The sequence below is a fragment of the Dasypus novemcinctus genome, chromosome 20 (genome assembly GCF_030445035.2).
Source record: "Dasypus novemcinctus isolate mDasNov1 chromosome 20, mDasNov1.1.hap2, whole genome shotgun sequence".
Taxonomy (NCBI): Eukaryota; Metazoa; Chordata; class Mammalia; order Cingulata; family Dasypodidae; genus Dasypus; species Dasypus novemcinctus.
In genome coordinates, this window is record NC_080692.1 from 46587995 (window position 1) to 46605494 (window position 17500).

At 38.7% G+C, this 17500-nt stretch overlaps 1 protein-coding gene across 3 annotated transcripts in view; it reads right to left on the bottom strand.

Annotated features, from left to right (window-relative positions):
• The window catches only part of DNAI7 (dynein axonemal intermediate chain 7), a 77611-nt gene that overhangs the window by 8515 nt on the left and 51596 nt on the right, over positions 1-17500 (bottom strand). For all 3 annotated transcript variants that reach the window (XM_023585046.3, XM_004479932.5, XM_004479931.5), the window contains 4 exons: positions 15015-15171; positions 12542-12756; positions 11250-11417; positions 9689-9802 (listed from right to left, as the gene is read on the bottom strand). In XM_023585046.3, coding sequence (XP_023440814.1) covers positions 9689-9802; positions 11250-11417; positions 12542-12756; positions 15015-15171 — 654 coding nt within the window. The remainder of the gene's footprint in view (positions 1-9688; positions 9803-11249; positions 11418-12541; positions 12757-15014; positions 15172-17500) is intronic.

Here is a 17500-nt window from a genome sequence, read left to right on the forward strand (position 1 = left end):
GCTGGAAGACTCAAAGCTGTCTGCTCCACCCGTAGGGGTATGTGTGCTGGCAGCTTCAGCTTTTACACACAGCCTTTTCCCATCAAGATTCTTTTTTCTTCTTCTTTGCCCCTCTCTCACCTGGGTGGTGTCCAGGCCTCCCCTGGTGTCTTAAGCCATAGAACATTTTTTTAAAGGCAGTTTCTGCCTGTCCTCTAGCTGTTTTTATCTTTCAAAGAGAAGTGAGTTGTCTGTCTAATCTTCTATCTTCCCAGAAGTCCCCAGTACCTGTCTTTACCAGGGAGTAGTCAATGAAGCAGAAGGTTGTTTTGGAGGCCGAGACTTCAAAGGAGAGCTTTTGTGAAACACAGATGTAGTCACGGTACAGGCTTCTGTATTTTCTTGAGTAGATATAAGGACCCTGACCTGAGATCAGCAGCGTTTGGTGTCTCAATGGACAATGAAGTCACGGCCTTTACATTCTTGACAAAGTAAAATGTTTGAAGTTTTTAAACTACATTTTGAATGTTAATTTTTCCACCACTTCAGAGGAGAAGTCATGGTCTACATTCACTTAGCTTTTAAATACCTTATTTTCTTTTGGAAGACAAAGTAGTTTGTGTGTTTTCACCTTTTATACCGACCAAGACTGTTTCGATCGGGCTGCCCTGACTACCTTGACACTAATATCGCACCTGTGGTGCTGCAGGGAAAATGGGTGAAAAGACAACTTTAGACCCTAATGCTTCTAAAAATCAAACTCCTCCCTAATGTCTCCTTCCCTCCCCTTCCCCAGACCTGAAAGACTGTCCTTGTCCTCTCCTCCTCTCTACAGCCATAACAGACCCAGTAGCTTTGGTTTGGGAAACATTCCAAAGCAAGTGTTCCTAACTGCAGCCTCACTAAATCCCTCACCCATTCCAGTGATCAACCGCCCACATTACCTTCCAGTGCTTTTCCTCCATCCCACTTAAAAAGGTTGCTGGGCCCTGACCTGGTCAAGATGGCAGAGGGAGATTGTCCAAGGCTCTGCCCCTCCATAGAAGCTTTGAACAACCAAAAAGAATTGGCAGAAACATCTTTATCCAGCTTCAGAAAACAGCTGAAGTTTGCAGCAACTGGACAAAGGCCAAATTAAAAAAAAACCTCGTGTTACCTTGCTAGCTCCTCCCTGATCCTCTCACCAGCTTGTCACAGAGCTGGCCCACACTCTGAGGGTGGGTCCCTGGTCCCAGTGCTGGAGACAGCAGAGTTACCCTTGCACACACACAGGGTACACATGTATGTGTGCAAGTCTGGTGGCAGCCTGTGCAACTGAACCAGGCCACTAATTATGGGCTAACCCATTCCAGTACATGCCCTGCACTGTAGGAGAACAGTGAACTTGCAGCTGACTGGGCAATAGATTGCTGGCTGTGGGACATACGGTGAAGTACCCAGAACCATGAGGAGCAGAGTTTCCTGGGGGCAAAAGGAATAGTTGGGTCTCTATAAACAGAGGACTCAAAGGACTGTATGCTCAGCACAAGACACATGTACAGAAAAGACCAGAGAATCCCTATGCTTTTGCTCAGTGATTCTATAAATTCATTGTATGGAGAAGTTCTGAAGGAGAATACTCATACAGGCCAATGTAGAAAGATTGGGAAAGGTGTTCTCTTTTTTTTGTTTTTTTTTTTTTATATGTTCCTAGCATTGACAGAAATCTCTGTCATAACAATAGAGGGATACAAGCATAAGGAAGAGATGTCCCAGTGTCTAAATTCCAGAGACAACAAAATATCCAGGTTGAAACAAAAGATTACAAAACACACAGGAAATAATGGTCTATGAAAAGGAACAGAATAAAAAAGCATTAGAAACCATCAGTGAAGAAGCCCAGACACTTGAAATGTCCTAAAAATGCTCAAAGAACTAAAAGAATCAGGAAAACAATAGATTAATGAAAAGAGTATCAATAGACAGATGAAAATTATGAAAAGGTACCAAACAGACCTGAAGACCACAGGAACAGAAACTGAAAATTCCCAAGAGGGGTTCAATAGCAGATTGGAGCTGGTAGAAGAAAGAATTAGAGATCTTGAAGATAAGACAATTGAAATCAGCCAGTCTGAGTAGCAAAAGAGGAAAGTGAACAGAGCTGGAGGAACCTGTGGGTCATAATCAAGCATACCAATATATCCTTTGTGGGAATCCCAGAAGGAGAGGCAGAGAGGGAATTGTCAAAGAAATAATGGCTAGATACTTCCCCAAATTAATTAAAGATATGAAAATTCACCTCCAAGATGGTCAATTAACTCCAAACAGAATAAACCCAAATAGACCCTCACTGTGCCACGTTATTACAGTCAAGCTTTCAAATGCCAAAGATAAAGAGCAAATTCCTTCACCTTCAGGACAATAATAAAGCTCAGCCATGGACAAAGAAAAGAGAAAAAAAGCAAATTCTGAAACTTGCAAAAGAGAAGCATGTGGCACAAGGGAGCCCCAATAAGATTATGTGCTGACATTTCATCAGAAACCATGGAGACAAGACTGCAGTAGGATGACATATTTAATGTGCTAAATAAATCTTTAATAAAAATTTAAGCCCTGTGGTAACTATAGAAAATATTGGGGAAAATGCAAGCTCATAGAGGCAGACAGAGTACTCGGAGCATAGGAGCAATGGGGAGTTAATGCATAATGAGTTAGGGTTTCTGGGAAGATTGGAAGGTTTTAGCAACAGTGTAATTATGAGTAAGCCTACTGAATGGTATGCTTGGGAGTGGTAGAGATGGGGAAGCTTATGTTGTATATGTTCGTACAATTTTAAAAAAGAATGAGCAAGAGATGATGTTAAATTAAATATGTGATCTTGGGCAGGATCTAATAATGGAACAGAAAAGGCCAAAAAGACATTTGAGGGCTATATAAAAAATTACAATATAGTCTGTAAGCTATAGACAAATGTTAAATTTCTTGAACTTGATAACTGCAATTAAGGTAGTTACATAAGTGAATAAATATCCTTGTTCTTAGGAACTGTATATGGCAATATTACATTTTCATGGAGCATGATGTATACAATTTATATTCAGGTGTTCAGAAACTGGGCAGTTATTCGTAAATAGATGGAGAGATTGACAGATTATAGGTACACAGACAGAATGATATGGTAAATAGAGCAAAATGTTAAAATTGGTGGTTTGGGATATCTGGGAAGATAAGGGAATGTGGTTTGTATTATGTTTGTAACTGCCCTGTAAGTTTGAAAAGATTTCCAAATTAAAAGTTTAAAAAAGTACAGGGCAGTAAGTTTAATATGCTACACTAGAATGCATACATATATGCTTGTATATGCATAGACTATCTCTGGAAAGAAGTACAAGCAAGTAATAAAAATAGCTGCTTCAAGGAGAGTGTGTGTTGGGAACAGTGGGGTTAGAAAGGAAACAATTTTCACTGCTTATGCTTGTACCTTCTATACTTTACCCCATGTTCCTATGTTATCTTTTCACAAGATAAATGAAATAAAATATAAAAACACACTCCAAAATTTGGATCAAGAGAGATCTCAAATCAGAGATCTAACTTCACAGCTGAAGGGACTATGATAAGAGCAAACTAAACCCAAAGTAAGCAGAAAGGAAATAAAGATGGGAGCAGAGAAAAATGAAATAGAGAATAAAAATCAATAGGGAGGGAAGCGAATGTGGCTCAAGCAATTGTGCTTCCATCTCCCATATGGAGGGCCCCCGGTTTGGTTCCTGGGGACTCCTGGTAAAAGTGATCTGGCCTGTGCAGGGCGGAGAGCTGGTGCAGCAAAGTGATACAACAACAACAACATAAAATACAGGAAAGACAGAGACACAACAAACCAGGTAGCTGAGGTGGCTCCAGCGGTTGAATGTCTTTCTCCTACATGGGAAAGTCCCGGGATAGGGTTCCAGGATAGGTTCCCGGTGCCTCCTAAAGAGAAGACGAAAAGAGAAGACAAGCAGACACAAAAGAATGCGTAGCAAATGGACACAGCAGACAGTGAGCGCGTGCAGTGGGGCGGGGGGTGGGGTGCGGATAAATAAATCTTAAAAAAATAAAAACAATAGAGATAATCAAACAAAACCAAAAGTTAGTTTTTTAAAAAAATCAACAAAATCAACAAGCTTTTAGCTAGGCAGACAAAAAAGAGATAGGATGTAAATAACTAAAATCTGAAATAAAACGGGGCAGGGATATTTATTACCAACCCCACAGAAATACAAGGATACTACGAATAATTACATGCAACAAATTAGAGCACCTAGATGAAATGGACAAATTCCTAGAAACACACAAACTACTTGCATAACTCAAGAAGAAACAGAAGATCTCAACATACAATAACAAGCACAGAAATTGAATCAGTCTCTTCCAAGATTTAAAGAAAAAGGAACACTTTCTATTTCATTCCATGAAGCCAACATCCCACTGATACCAAAGACAAATAAAGATACCATGAGAAAAGAAAATTACGGATCAATATACCTTATTAATACAGATGCAAAAAATCCTCAAAATCCTAGCAACAGCAGATTAAAAGAATTATATACCATGATCAAGGGGGATTTATTCCAGGTATCTAAGTATAGTTTTCAGCATAAGGAAATCAGCTAATGTAATATACATTAGTAGAACAAAGGGGGGAAAAAACACATGTTCATTGTAATTACTGGAGGAGTGGCATTTGACAATATCTACCATCCTTCTTGATAAAAAACACTCAAACTAGGAACAGAAGGAAACTTAACATAAAAAGCATATATGAAAAATCCATAGTTAAAATCATACTCAGTCGCGGAAGACTGAAAGCTTTCCCCCCTGATATCAGGAAAAAGACAAGGATGCCCACTGTCACTATATGTAGAATATCCTGAAAAATTCACAAGAAAGGAACTAGAGCAAATAAATTCAGCGAACTGGTAGGTACAGGATCAACATGCATTTTCTATACAGTAGTAATGAACAATATAAAGAAATCAAGGGGAAAAACCCATTTGAGGCAGGCCAGATTAGGGAATAAAGAGATGAACCTGGGAGCTGGCAGAAAAACACGGCCGTGAAACACGTGGCCATGGAGACCCCACAAGATGGCCGCCGGAAGACCTCTGCGAGGACCCCCATTCGGAACGGGGTGTCATCCAGGATCAAGGGGCCTTGTCACTGACCCGCCCCCAGGCAATTGACAGGTGGGGTGGCCAATCAAAACAGCAAACAAGTGGAATTCCTTCCCAGACGTTAACAAAGGGGCGGAATAATTAATGATTTAAAAGCAAGCACGGAAGCTAAGTCAGCCTGTTAGGACCTTTCTCTCCCTGCCTGGACCACCATGCAAGTAGCCCTGGGACTTGTAGTCTGTAGTGAGGACTTGTAATCTGTAATGGGACTTGTAGTCTGTACATCAGCCCTTTTAGCCCTTCCTAGCCATTTTTTTCTCTCTGCCTGTATGCCAGGCACCCATAATCATTTTTTCCCCCCAGTTTTCTTCTCTGAGTACCTTAATAAACTACTGGCCTAACTGAACTGGTGTGTACTTAATAGTCTTTTTGGTAACATAGCCAAGAACCTAGAGAATATCTGGCAACACATTTACAAAAGCAACTGAAAGAATCAAATATCTAAGAATACATTTAAACAAGTAGGTAAAGGACTTATGCATGGAAATCTATAAAACATTGTTGAAAGAAGTCAAAGATGACCTAAATACATGGAAGGACATTCTATGTTCATGGATTAGAGGACTAAATATTGTTAAGATGTCAATTCTACCAGAATCATTGGTAGATTCAATGCAATCCCAATCAAAATTCCATAAGCCTTCTTTGCAGAAATGGAAAAACCAATAATCAAATTTATATGGAAGAGTAAGTGTTCCCAAACAGCCAAAACATCTTGAAAAAAGAACAAAGTTGGAGGACTCAAACCTCCCAATGTTAAACTTCTCACAAAGGTACAGTAATCAAAACAGCATGGTGCTGGAAGAAGGCCAGACATATATAGCCATGGAATAGAATTGAAAGCACAGAAATAAGTGCACACATCTATGGCCAACTGATTTTTGACAAGGGTACCAAGTTCACTTAATGCAGAGAGAAGAGTCTCTTCAACAAATGGGTGCTGTCAAAACTGGATACCTACATGTAAAAGAATCAAAGTGGATCCCTAACCTACACCATATACAAAAATTAAATCAAAATGGACCTAGATCCTAAATATAAGAACCAAATCTATAAAGCCCCTAAAAGAAAACAATAAGGACTCATATTTAGGACTTTGTGTTAGGCAGTGGTTTCCTAGACTTTCCACCAAAAGCATGAGCAATAAAAAGAAAAAAAAATAGAGAAATGGGACTTCATCAAAATTTAAAAATTTTATGCATTAAAGGACTTAATGAAAGCAAAAAGACAATCTACAGAAAGGGAGAAAAAATTTGGAAACCCCCATATCCAATAAGGGTTTAATATTAATATCTAGAATATGTAAAAATTCTTACAACTCAGTAACAAAAAGCCCAATCTAAAAAATAGGCACAGACATGAATAGACATTTCTCCACAGATATACAAATGGCCAATAAGCACATGAAAAGATGCTCAACATCACCAGCCAATTAAGAAAATGCAATTCAAAACCACAATAAAATAACATGCACACCCACTAGAGTGGCCACTAGTTAAAAAGCAGAAAATAACAAGAGTTGGAGAGGATGTGGAGAATTTGAAGCGCTCGTGCATTGTTTGTGGCCATGTAAAATGGTGTTGCTTCTGATGAAGTTTCCCATTTCCTCAGAAAGTTAAGCACAGAATTACCATATGAGTCAGCTATCCCACTTCTAGGTATATACCCAAAAGAACTGAAAGCAGAGACTCAAACAGATATTTGCACACAATGTTCATAGCACCATTGCTCAGTGATTAAAATGAGGAATTTTAGTTTGTTTATATGGTACGAGAATAAAACTTTTAAGAAACCACAGAACTGTATAACACAAATAGTGAACTGTATTTTAAAATTGTAATCATAGCAATATTGTTTCATCAACTGTAACAAAAATAGCGCAGTGATGCAAAGTGTTGATAGGGAAACTGTGTGTGTATGTGTGGGGGAGTTGTTAGTGGGATCTTTGTACTTTCTACATGATTTTTCTGTAAACCCACAAATTCTCTCATTAAAAAAAAAAAAAAAAACTAAAACAAAAAAGAAACTTAGGAGGTTAAATTTATGTCCCAATGGTAACCATGAGGAAAATATCAGAAAAAATATACACAGAAGAAAATGAGAAAGGATTCTGAAGGGTTTACTACAAAAGAACAATTAAATTTTAAAAAGTAGGCAGTAATAGAAGAATTGAGTGAGGGACAAAAAGGTGTAAGAATTCCAAAAACAAACAGTAAAATGGTAGAAGAAAATCCTGTACTATCCGTGGTTATTTTACATCTTAGTGCATTCAGCTCTCCAGTCAAAAGGCACAGTTTAGCAGAATGGATAAAAAGCACAACACATCTAGACAGTTTACAAGAGATTTACCTTCAATTGAAAGTCACAGTAGGCTGGAAATGAAAGGAGAGAGAAAAATATTCCTTGCAAATATCAATCAAGAGAGCAAGCAGGTGTGGTCAAACTAATATTGGACAAAATGGACTTTTAAAAGGGACAAAGAAGAGTACTATATATTGATAAAGGGGTCAATTCATTAAGAAAATGTAAATTATAAACATACATGAATCTAACAAGAAAATAAATGAAGCACATTAATTGATTTGAAGGAGAAAATAGATTGTTCAATATTAGTTGAAGGATATTTCAATACACCACTAAATGGGTAGAGCTTCTAGACAGAAAAACAATGAGGAAATAAGAGATTTGAATGTTGCTATAAATCAACTACACCTAACAGACACACATAGAAAACTTCATCAAGCAAGAGCAGAATACACATTCTTCTCGAGTGCAAATGGATCATTCTCTAGTATAGCTCTTATGTGAGGTCACAAAACAAGTCAAATTTAAAATTTGTAAAGATCGAAATAATACAAAGTATCTTTTCCAAAGACAATGGAATGAAGCTAGAAACAATGACAAAAATCCACAAATATGTGGAAATTAAACAGCACATACTTAAGCAACCAATGCATCAAAGAAGAAATCACATGGGGAAATTAGGAAATATCTTGAGACTCATGGAAAAGGAAATACAATATACCAATATTTTAGGGATACAGCAAAGGCAGTGTTCAGAGGGAAATTTGTAGCTCTAAATGTTTACACATTAAAAAAGATCTCAAATCCCATAAACTAGAAGAAGATGGGAAAAACAAACCTAAAATGAGCGACAGAAGTGCATAACAAAGATTGGAGCAGAGATAAATGAAGTAGAGGATAGAAAAACAATAGAACCAATGAAACCAAAAGTTCATTCTCTGAAAAGATCAATAACATCAACAAACCATTAGTTAGACTGACCAAAAAAAGAGAAAGTCTGCAAATAAAAATCAGAAATGAAAAGCGGGATATTACTACTGATCTTACAGGGGGAAGAAAAGGAATGTAAGAGGATATTATGAAACGCAAAGAGGCAACCTAGATGAACTGGGAAATTCCTAAAAACACACAAATTACCTACTTTGACTCAAGAAAAAATTGTAACAAATAAAAAATCAACCAAGTCCAGGACCAGATTGCTTCACTGGTGAATTTTACCAAGCATTCAAAGAAGAATTAACTCAAATCCTCCTCAAATTCTTCCAAAATTTTAGGAGGGAACATTTCCTAATTCATTCTTTTAGGTCAACATCACCCTATACCAAAGTCAGATAAAGTCACATTTCCCATTTGAAAACTCGTTACAAAGCTATAGTAATGAAAACAGTAGGTACTGGCAGAAGGATAGACCTTTAGACTAGTAGAATAGAATCAAGAGTACAGAAATAAAACCACACATCTATGGCCAATTGATTTTTGACAAGGGAGTCAAATCCATTCCTTATGGAAAGAACAGTCTCTTCAGCTGGTGCTGGGAAAACTGGATATCCACATGCAAAGAATCAAAGTGGACTACCTCATACCACACACAACATTAACTCAGAATTGATCAATGAACTAAAACTCTAATGGACTTTGAAGAAAATATAGGGAAATAATATCTTCAGGACATTGTATTAGGCATTGAATTCTTAGACTTTACACAAAAAGCACGAGCAAAAAAAAAGGCAAAACACATAAATTAGACTTCAGCAAAATTAGAAACTTTTGTGCATCAAAGGACATTATCAAAAAGTGAAAAAGACAACCCCCAGAATGGGAAAAAATATTTGGAATCCATGTATCTGATAAGGGTTTAATACCTAAATGATATAAAGAGCTCCTATAACAAAACAGCAAAAAAAAAACAACCAACCAATTAAAAAATAAGCAAAGGACTTGAATAGACATTTCTCCAGAGAAGATATACAAATGGTCAATAAGCACATGAAAAGATTTTTCTCAACATTATTAGCCATTAGGCAATTGCAAATCAAAACCACAATGAGATACAATCTCCCATTCGTTGGAATGGTTATTATTTAAAAATGGAAAGAGCTTGTTGACCTTTCTTTCCTCGGAGTTGAGTTCTATCTCTCCCCTCCAACTGCTATAAAGAAAGTCACCCTTGCCAGTATACATTTTCTGGTACAGCTTTCCTTTGACCATACCTTAAAAATGACTTTGTTAGAATCACAGTGCACATTCCATTTGCTCCAACTAAATGCAAAAGAACAACTTAGCAGGGCCATTTGTCGGTAAGCTTTCATCTCTACCATAGGAACCTGTCAGTAGGAAAACAAAGAGAATTTCAGAGACTCCTAACAGGTCTCCCCACCGTCCCTTCCCTTCTGCGGTGGAACCACGTTGTGTGGGAGGCCCCTACTCACACACCCCCATTACCGTCTCAGTTCTAGGCAGCCTGCCCTCCCTCCTGTCCTCCAGCCTCACGTGCACCAGGCTATGTCCTCAGGGCTTCAGCTCCAGCTGTTCTCTCTACCGGAGGCTGTTCTCCTCCATATCCACTTGGCTCAATCCCGACCTTCAAGTTCTGCTCAGTTCCTCCCTTCTCACTGAGACCCACAGCACCCTAGATAATATTGTAAGGTGTCCCATCCACTATTTCTGTTCTACCTTTCCTTTTTTTCCAGAACACTTACTACCTTTTAACATACTGGGTTATTTAGTTCGTTTATGTTTATTGTTTATTTCTGCCTCCACAAAGCTCCTCAAAGGCAGGTGTCTTTGTTGTATACATTGATGCATCCTAATCTTCTAAAACAAAGCCTGGTATATAGATGCTTTAAAAAATATTTCTTGAATAGAAGAAAATGAACAGTATACTACATTCAGCAGTTTTAAAATAACAGGCAATCTGAGGTATTACAACCAGATTTTTTTCCTATTCATATGCCCTTATCTATATGATTATTTTCAAATGTTACATGAATGTATACCTATATTGTCATTTTCTGGTATATTCAGACACATGTTAATTAAAATGAATACATTTTAAAATTCAACTTATTACATTTTTATTTTGCTTAGAAAACCTTTTATAAGACAGCCAAAGTGGTTCTTGAGGCTAACACATCTTTCATGATTAGAAACACCTTAATTCTTATATCACAGGTGCTCACTAAACGTCTACTGTGTTCCAGGAATATATGCTAGATGCTATAAGAATTGACTTTGATTAAGAAAAGTCCCCTGTCCCCAAGGAGCTCACAGAATACCATGGAAGGATCTTAACTAACGCCTTGAGCACCGCGAGGCTGAATGTGATCAGGAGGCTGTCGGGACACACTGGAGTGGAGGCTGTAGCTCTGTCATGCTTGAGCAGGTTTAATTTTGCATGACCTATCATATTTGGGAAAGTGCGGTATCATTTACCCTTTTAAGAAATCTTACAGGGTCAGTCACTGAAGAAGGAAGAAAATATACAAAATGGCAAGTTGATCAGACTACCTCCCCTCTAAACGGATCAGCTGTGGAGAGGCTCTATTCATCAATATGAAATCAATATGAAATTCTAGGGAAGGATCATTAACCATGAGGAGATCCTCGATTCAGCCCCTGGCTTGCCACTTGTTCCTTCCTTTCTTCCTATAACCTTATATAACCGAATAAGAACATTAAAACCCATGACGTACCTTAAGATTTATTTAAAAGTTAATACCTGTTAACATTCTAAATGACCATTACATTAATATTGGAGAGATTTGTGCTTGCCTTATTGTTTACAACAACATAAAAATGAGAGAGGCTAGTAGGGAAGATATTCAGTCCAACTTCTTTCAAAGCAGTAGCGAAAGTAATAGGAGTCATCCATTTGCCTTGCAAAATAGAGAAATGCTCTTTGTTTTTTAGTTTGATTGATGCTAATGTGCACAGGTTTTCCTAGTTTCCAAAGAAAAAAAGAGAAGCTTTTATAAGCAAAGGTAAAGAAATTATTACTTCAGTATCATTTCAGGTCCAGTCTTTTTGTTCATTATACGATTTTTTAAAATCATGTATCACTTTATATTTAAAAGAATGCATGGTGGATATGTTTTAGGCCTAATCTAGAAGTTCTGCCTCAAAGTCCTGTGTTTCCTTAAGCAGTTTACCTAACCCTCTCTGAGCTTCCTGAAACCATCAAAGAACTGGACTAAAGAGGATTTTTCAGGTCTCCCCCAATTTTATACATTAAGATAAAATAATGCATAAATTGATATTGCGCTAAAATAGCCATTTGATAGCAATCATGATGATAACTTTTAAGGATCATACTTTTTTTTAAACTCGTCTAAGATTTAATATAATGGTGTAAAGTTATTATCCAGTTTTAAAGTTTGGCCAAGTGGCAATGTGAAGGTATTCCGAGTTCTTATCTTGATCTGGCATTAAAAGTAAAGTCTGATGATATTCTAGTCCTCGTCCATACTCGTAAGCAATTCTAGGCTCTCTCTTTTTCTTAACTTTATTGAGGTGTGTTTTAAATATCATAAAGTTCAATCATTTCGAGTGCACAATTCGGTGGCCCTAGGAACTCTACCAAGTGGTACAGCCGTCACTATACAATCAGCTTTAGAACATTCAGTGTTAATCCCCATTGCCACCGCACCCTAGGCAACGACTAATTTACTGTCAGTCTGTAAACTTCAGGCTAGGGAACTTCTGACTGATGAGTGGTAGAGGCTGCATCGGGACAGAGGCCAACCTCAGAGTGGGATTTCAAGTGCCACATGATAAAGAGCAGGGAGCCACTTTAGGATGAACCAAAACCTCTGAGATACATCCTGCAAGTGAGCTTGTGGCCTTGTTCATTGATCGATCCCTAGTAACTTTAGGGTACAAGTTTGAGACTCACCTCTTACATGTTATTGCCAATCTAATTATTCAATTAAAACGCCATTTAAAAACTGATCCTAATGGTACATTTTCTGTTTTTGATAAATGATATATTTCCAAAATATAAATCCACAGGGATTGCTAGCTTTGACACACTCTCTTTGATATGATATCCCATAACAAGAATTCACCTTGATTTGTATTTGGAGCTCAGTAAATACCGTGGTCATAGTCAAAAGGACTTCGTTCGCTTGCAGTGGCCTCAGTTCCCAAGACAGATATGGCATGTTAATATGAGAATCCTGAATCAAGGTAACAGGGCCGAAAGCTTCCAGGCTGAATGTCACGAGTCTTTCCTCTGAGTTGTAAGACACATTGCGGATGCCATCGGTTCTCCAGCGTTTACCTTTATAAGAAGTGAAGAAAATGACTTTTCTGGTTTTCCTATTTGAAAAGAAGTTGAGGGACTCACCCACGTTGTAATGGATATCAGTGGAGCTCTACAGAATCTCAACAAGCAGGAGGCACTGATGGGAGGTGCTCGCTGCCTACGGCATCAGTCCAACTCCCCAGGACGCCCCTCTTCAGGGGTCCAGCCTCTGGGACGCCTTCCTGACCCCAGATCGCCGGCGCCCCTGCCCGGCTCTAGCCCCTTGTGTCTAGTACGGCGCCTCGCCACACTGAGCTAGGGTGCTCTTCCTTTCTGCCTCTTCCATGATGCTGAAGGCTCCAGAGGAAGCCACTATTTCATGTAGCTCTAACTGTTCCCCACACTTTTATAGAGCAAAGGGCCAGATTGGTCTCGTCCTATCTTCCCGTAATACAGTTTCTACTTCTAGCCGGCTCTCTTTCGCCTTCTCGTGTGGAAGTTTCCATTGACTAGTTCTTATGCTTAAATTCAATATTATAGGCATTTATTGGCAACTAAGTTATTTATTTATTTTATTTTATTTTTAAAGATTTATTTATTTTTAATTCCCGCCCCCCGCCCCTTCCCCGGGTTGTCTGTTCTGTGTCTATTTGCTGCGTCTTGTTTCTTTGTCCGCTTCTGTTGTCGTCAGAGGCATGGGAAGTGTGGGCGGCGCCATTCCTGGGCAGGCTGCACTTTCTTTCACGCTGGGCGGCTCTCCTTACGGGGCGCACTCCTTGTGCATGGGGCTCCCCTACGCGGGGGACACCCCTGCGTGGCAGGGCACTCCTTGCGCGCATCAGCACTGCGCATGGGCCAGCTCCACACGGGTCAAGAAGGCCCGGGGTTTGAACCCTGGACCTCCCATGTGGTAGACGGATGCCCTAACCACTGGGCCAAGTCCGTTTCCCCTAAGTTATTTATAATGCCTCTTTTTGTTTATAAGTTAGCTAAATTATTTTAATTTGTAAAAGTAAAACTTAAGTATTGCCTATTTATTTAACACATTTAAATACTGCACCTTTAAAATTCATAAATAAGTCCTCAAAATTTCAAGTATTCCACAGCAAAATTTCCCTGTAGTTTAAAAATTACAGGGAAATTTGACCATTTCCTCCTGTAATTATAAAGTCAAGTTTGAAACAAGTTATATCTATTTTCCTGAATCATGTGAGAAAACTTACTGTGCTTAATTCTAATTTAGTGGGAATAATTTTTAATGTGATAAATATTTAGGGGCATTACCATTAAAGAGAAGTCAAGCCTCTAATGCAACACAAAAGGAAGATAGTTAGATGAATTGTTAGGAATATACTGTTTTTAAAATACAAACTATTTCTGGAACATACATAACATCTTGTCGCAATCTTTATACAAGAATGTGGAGCATTGGGGCACTTATAAAAAAGTTTAAATTAAAAAAACATTGACTCTTCTGGGTAGAAGACTCTCAATAACTAAAGAAGTTCCAGAAACTAATTAAGTAGATTAAGTAATACCTCTGTGCGTCAGTGAGCCTATCTACTCCTAACCTATAACTAAGTATGTAAATTCCTTCACAAAATGAATGGATGTAAAATAATTAATGTTAAAAACAAAACTAGAAGTCTCAAAACTTCATACATTAATTCACGAGACTGAAATCTTCCAAATTTCAGCCAGCCTACTCAATACTTGGTATTTGTTAATGATTAGCAAGCCATCAGCTTATAACTCCATTCATACTTCTGATCCTATTAATATTTAGTTAACATTTTGAATAAGCAACCCTCCCATGGTTATAAAAAGGCACAGGGTGGCTAGTTTTTCTCCCTCCCAGGTTTCCCATTCTCCTTCCCCATCCCTAATATGTGTTTGTAACTTAAGATTTGCACTTTACAAATCATTAACATTATGATAATCAAATGTTGATTATTTCAACAAATAGGCTTTTCATTGGTTTGCTTATTGATTTGCTAAACTATCTTAATATTGCAGTTCATTTCCTTATTTTTTAACATGTTATAACCATAAAATAATTGTTCATAAACTATGACAGATAGAAACACTTTAGTAACCAATACTTATAAAATTTAACACTTTTTTGAACTCTAACCCTATCCATTTCCATCAAGAAAAACAAAACGGAGACCACAGAATTTGCACAGAAATGTGTAATATTGGAAACTCAGTTTTCACACTGCATTTTCTCTTTCAATTTAAGGATTTATGTTATTACACCTCTGTTAATTACACGATTTAAAAAGGTGCTGTACCTTCAGAATCCCACCTTGCAACCATAGGCTCTTCAAAAAATATTACATTCTCATGAACCTGAAGCATGACCTCTATAGGTGGAAAAACATTTTCTGTTTCAAAGTCTTCTGTAGTTTCTGGAGGATATACATATTTCTGTAATCCTCCTTTGGGTATCTAAAAAATGACCCAAACAATACCAAGTTAGAAGCTGACTGGTTACAGTTAAAAAAGTTACAGTCAATAAACTATATAGCTATTTTTAATAAGCATTGCAGTTTGGACCCATTTAGAAATGAATAGGTGAAAATAAATTAAGCAGGCACCAAATTTTCTGGGATAAGGAAGATCTGTGCCTCTCTGAATGTAGCAGAGAAAGATCCAGGGAAGAGGGGGAGACTAAAAATGTTAGAAAATAGAGAGATAATTGGATGGTGCAAAATTGTAGAATGAGTAGGAGATTATTGAAAAGGCTTGAAAAAGGGGAGGAAGGCCTCTGGTTGAAGGAGAGGAGGAGGAGGAGACTTTGGGTTCAAACGGGAGAGCATGGGGTGGTGGTAGTAGACCATGGGACAAAATTTAAGAACAGCAGCACTTTGGATGGTTCCTTGAAAACCCCATCCCAGGTAGGACCTTTCTACGGATAAAAAGGTTTGAAGGTCAACTTAGACCAAAGGGATAGTTTGCTTGCAGGAATCCCCATAGTATTAAAGATAATTGAAGTATTCAAATAGATTCCTCAAGGTAGATGGAGAGCAGTTACCTCCTCCAGGCCCACGAAAGGCATGTTCAGGCGCCACCCCTGCTCCTGTGGGTGTGAACCCACCTGTAAACAGGACCCTTGAAGATGTTGCTAGATAAGGTGTGTGCAAACTGAGTAGGGGGGCCTTGACCCACTATGGCTGAAGTCCTCGTAAGCAAAGAATTAGATGTGGAAAGACGAGTCACCAGAAGCGACCAGAAGACAGGATTCAATGGAAGTGGAGTAGAAAGGAGACGATGCCTCCCCACATACTGCCAGGTGACAGAAGAGCCACGGAACCCTGAAGACTGCCGGTCAGCCAGAAGGTACCGGCCCTAGAGGAGGCAAGCCTCCTAGCTTCTGAAACCATAAGCCAACTACATTCCTATGTTAAACCAACTCACTGTGTGGTAGTGGTTTAGCAGCCAGGAAACGAATACACTGCCCTAATGTAAGAATGTACAGAGGTCTTTAATGGGTGGAATTGGGAAGTAGGAAAGAGCCTGGCAATCCGTGTACAAGTTGTACTAGAGAATTTAAAAACGAGACAAGAAGAGAACTGTGGCAGCGTAACGGTTACACTTGATGAACACTGGGACGCTAGCCACCATGAGGTAAAGTTGAATTAAATCCAGTCGATACTAGTGCCTGCATCACTATTAGAACAGCGGATGAGAACGACCCCTTGAAAGAAGGCCTAACGCTGCTGTCAGCAATAGCCTCGCTCCTCAGAGCGAGCTCCGTGCGTCCGCAGCACTGGCACTACCTGGGTCAGCGCTTCTCAAAGGTTAAGGTGCTTTGGAATCACCTGGGGAGCTCTTGAAAATACAGACACTGATTCAAGATGTCTGAGGTGGGTTCCAAAATGATGACTTACTAACAAGCCCCCAGGTACGTCTAATGCCGCTGGCCCAGGGACCACACTTGGCACACCACGGACCCAGGCCAGTGCTCCTCAAACTCCAGGGGCTGCTTTGCTCGAACACGGACTGATGGGCCTCCAGCTCCAGGGTTTCTGATTCTGTGGGACTGGGTGGGGCCCACAGATCTGCATTTCTATCAAGTTCCCAGACGAGGCTGATGCTTCTGGTCAAGGGTCCACATCTTGAAAACTACTGGCCTAGACCAGGGTTGGCAAAGTATGACCACTGGTCAATCCTTCCCACTACCGTATTTGTAAATGCCATTTAACTGGCACTCAGCCATGCCCATTCGTTTACGTTCGGCTGTTTCTGTGCTATATCGGCCAAGTTGAGGAGTTGTCGAAGAGCCAGTATGGTCCACAAATGTTAAAATATTTATTATTTAGCCCTTAACAGAAGGAACTTGCAGGCCTCTGATCTAAACTATCATTAAGGCCAAAATTGGCAGATATCTAAACACAGCACCATAGGTTCACAATAAAATTAACAGATAAGAAGTTTAGTTTTAAAATTCATATTATTTTGAATTTTAAAATTCCTCTAGTATGGGATTCATATTTCCAGTACCTATAAATTAAAGGCAGTTTAAAATTAGATTTTTTTCTTGATGTTTAAGGGAGGTAAAGCTTTTAGATGTTAAATCATTAGAGATAAAGTAAAAGTATGAGAGACTATTTTACTAATAAATTTTGATTCAAGAATCAATCTACTATTTGAGAGTTCCTCAAAAAGTTAAATATAGAATCACCATAGGACCCAGAAATTTCCCTTGCAGGCAAATTGAAAACAGAGCAAGATTTTGTACAAGAATATTCATCGCAGCGTTATTCACAAGAGTCAA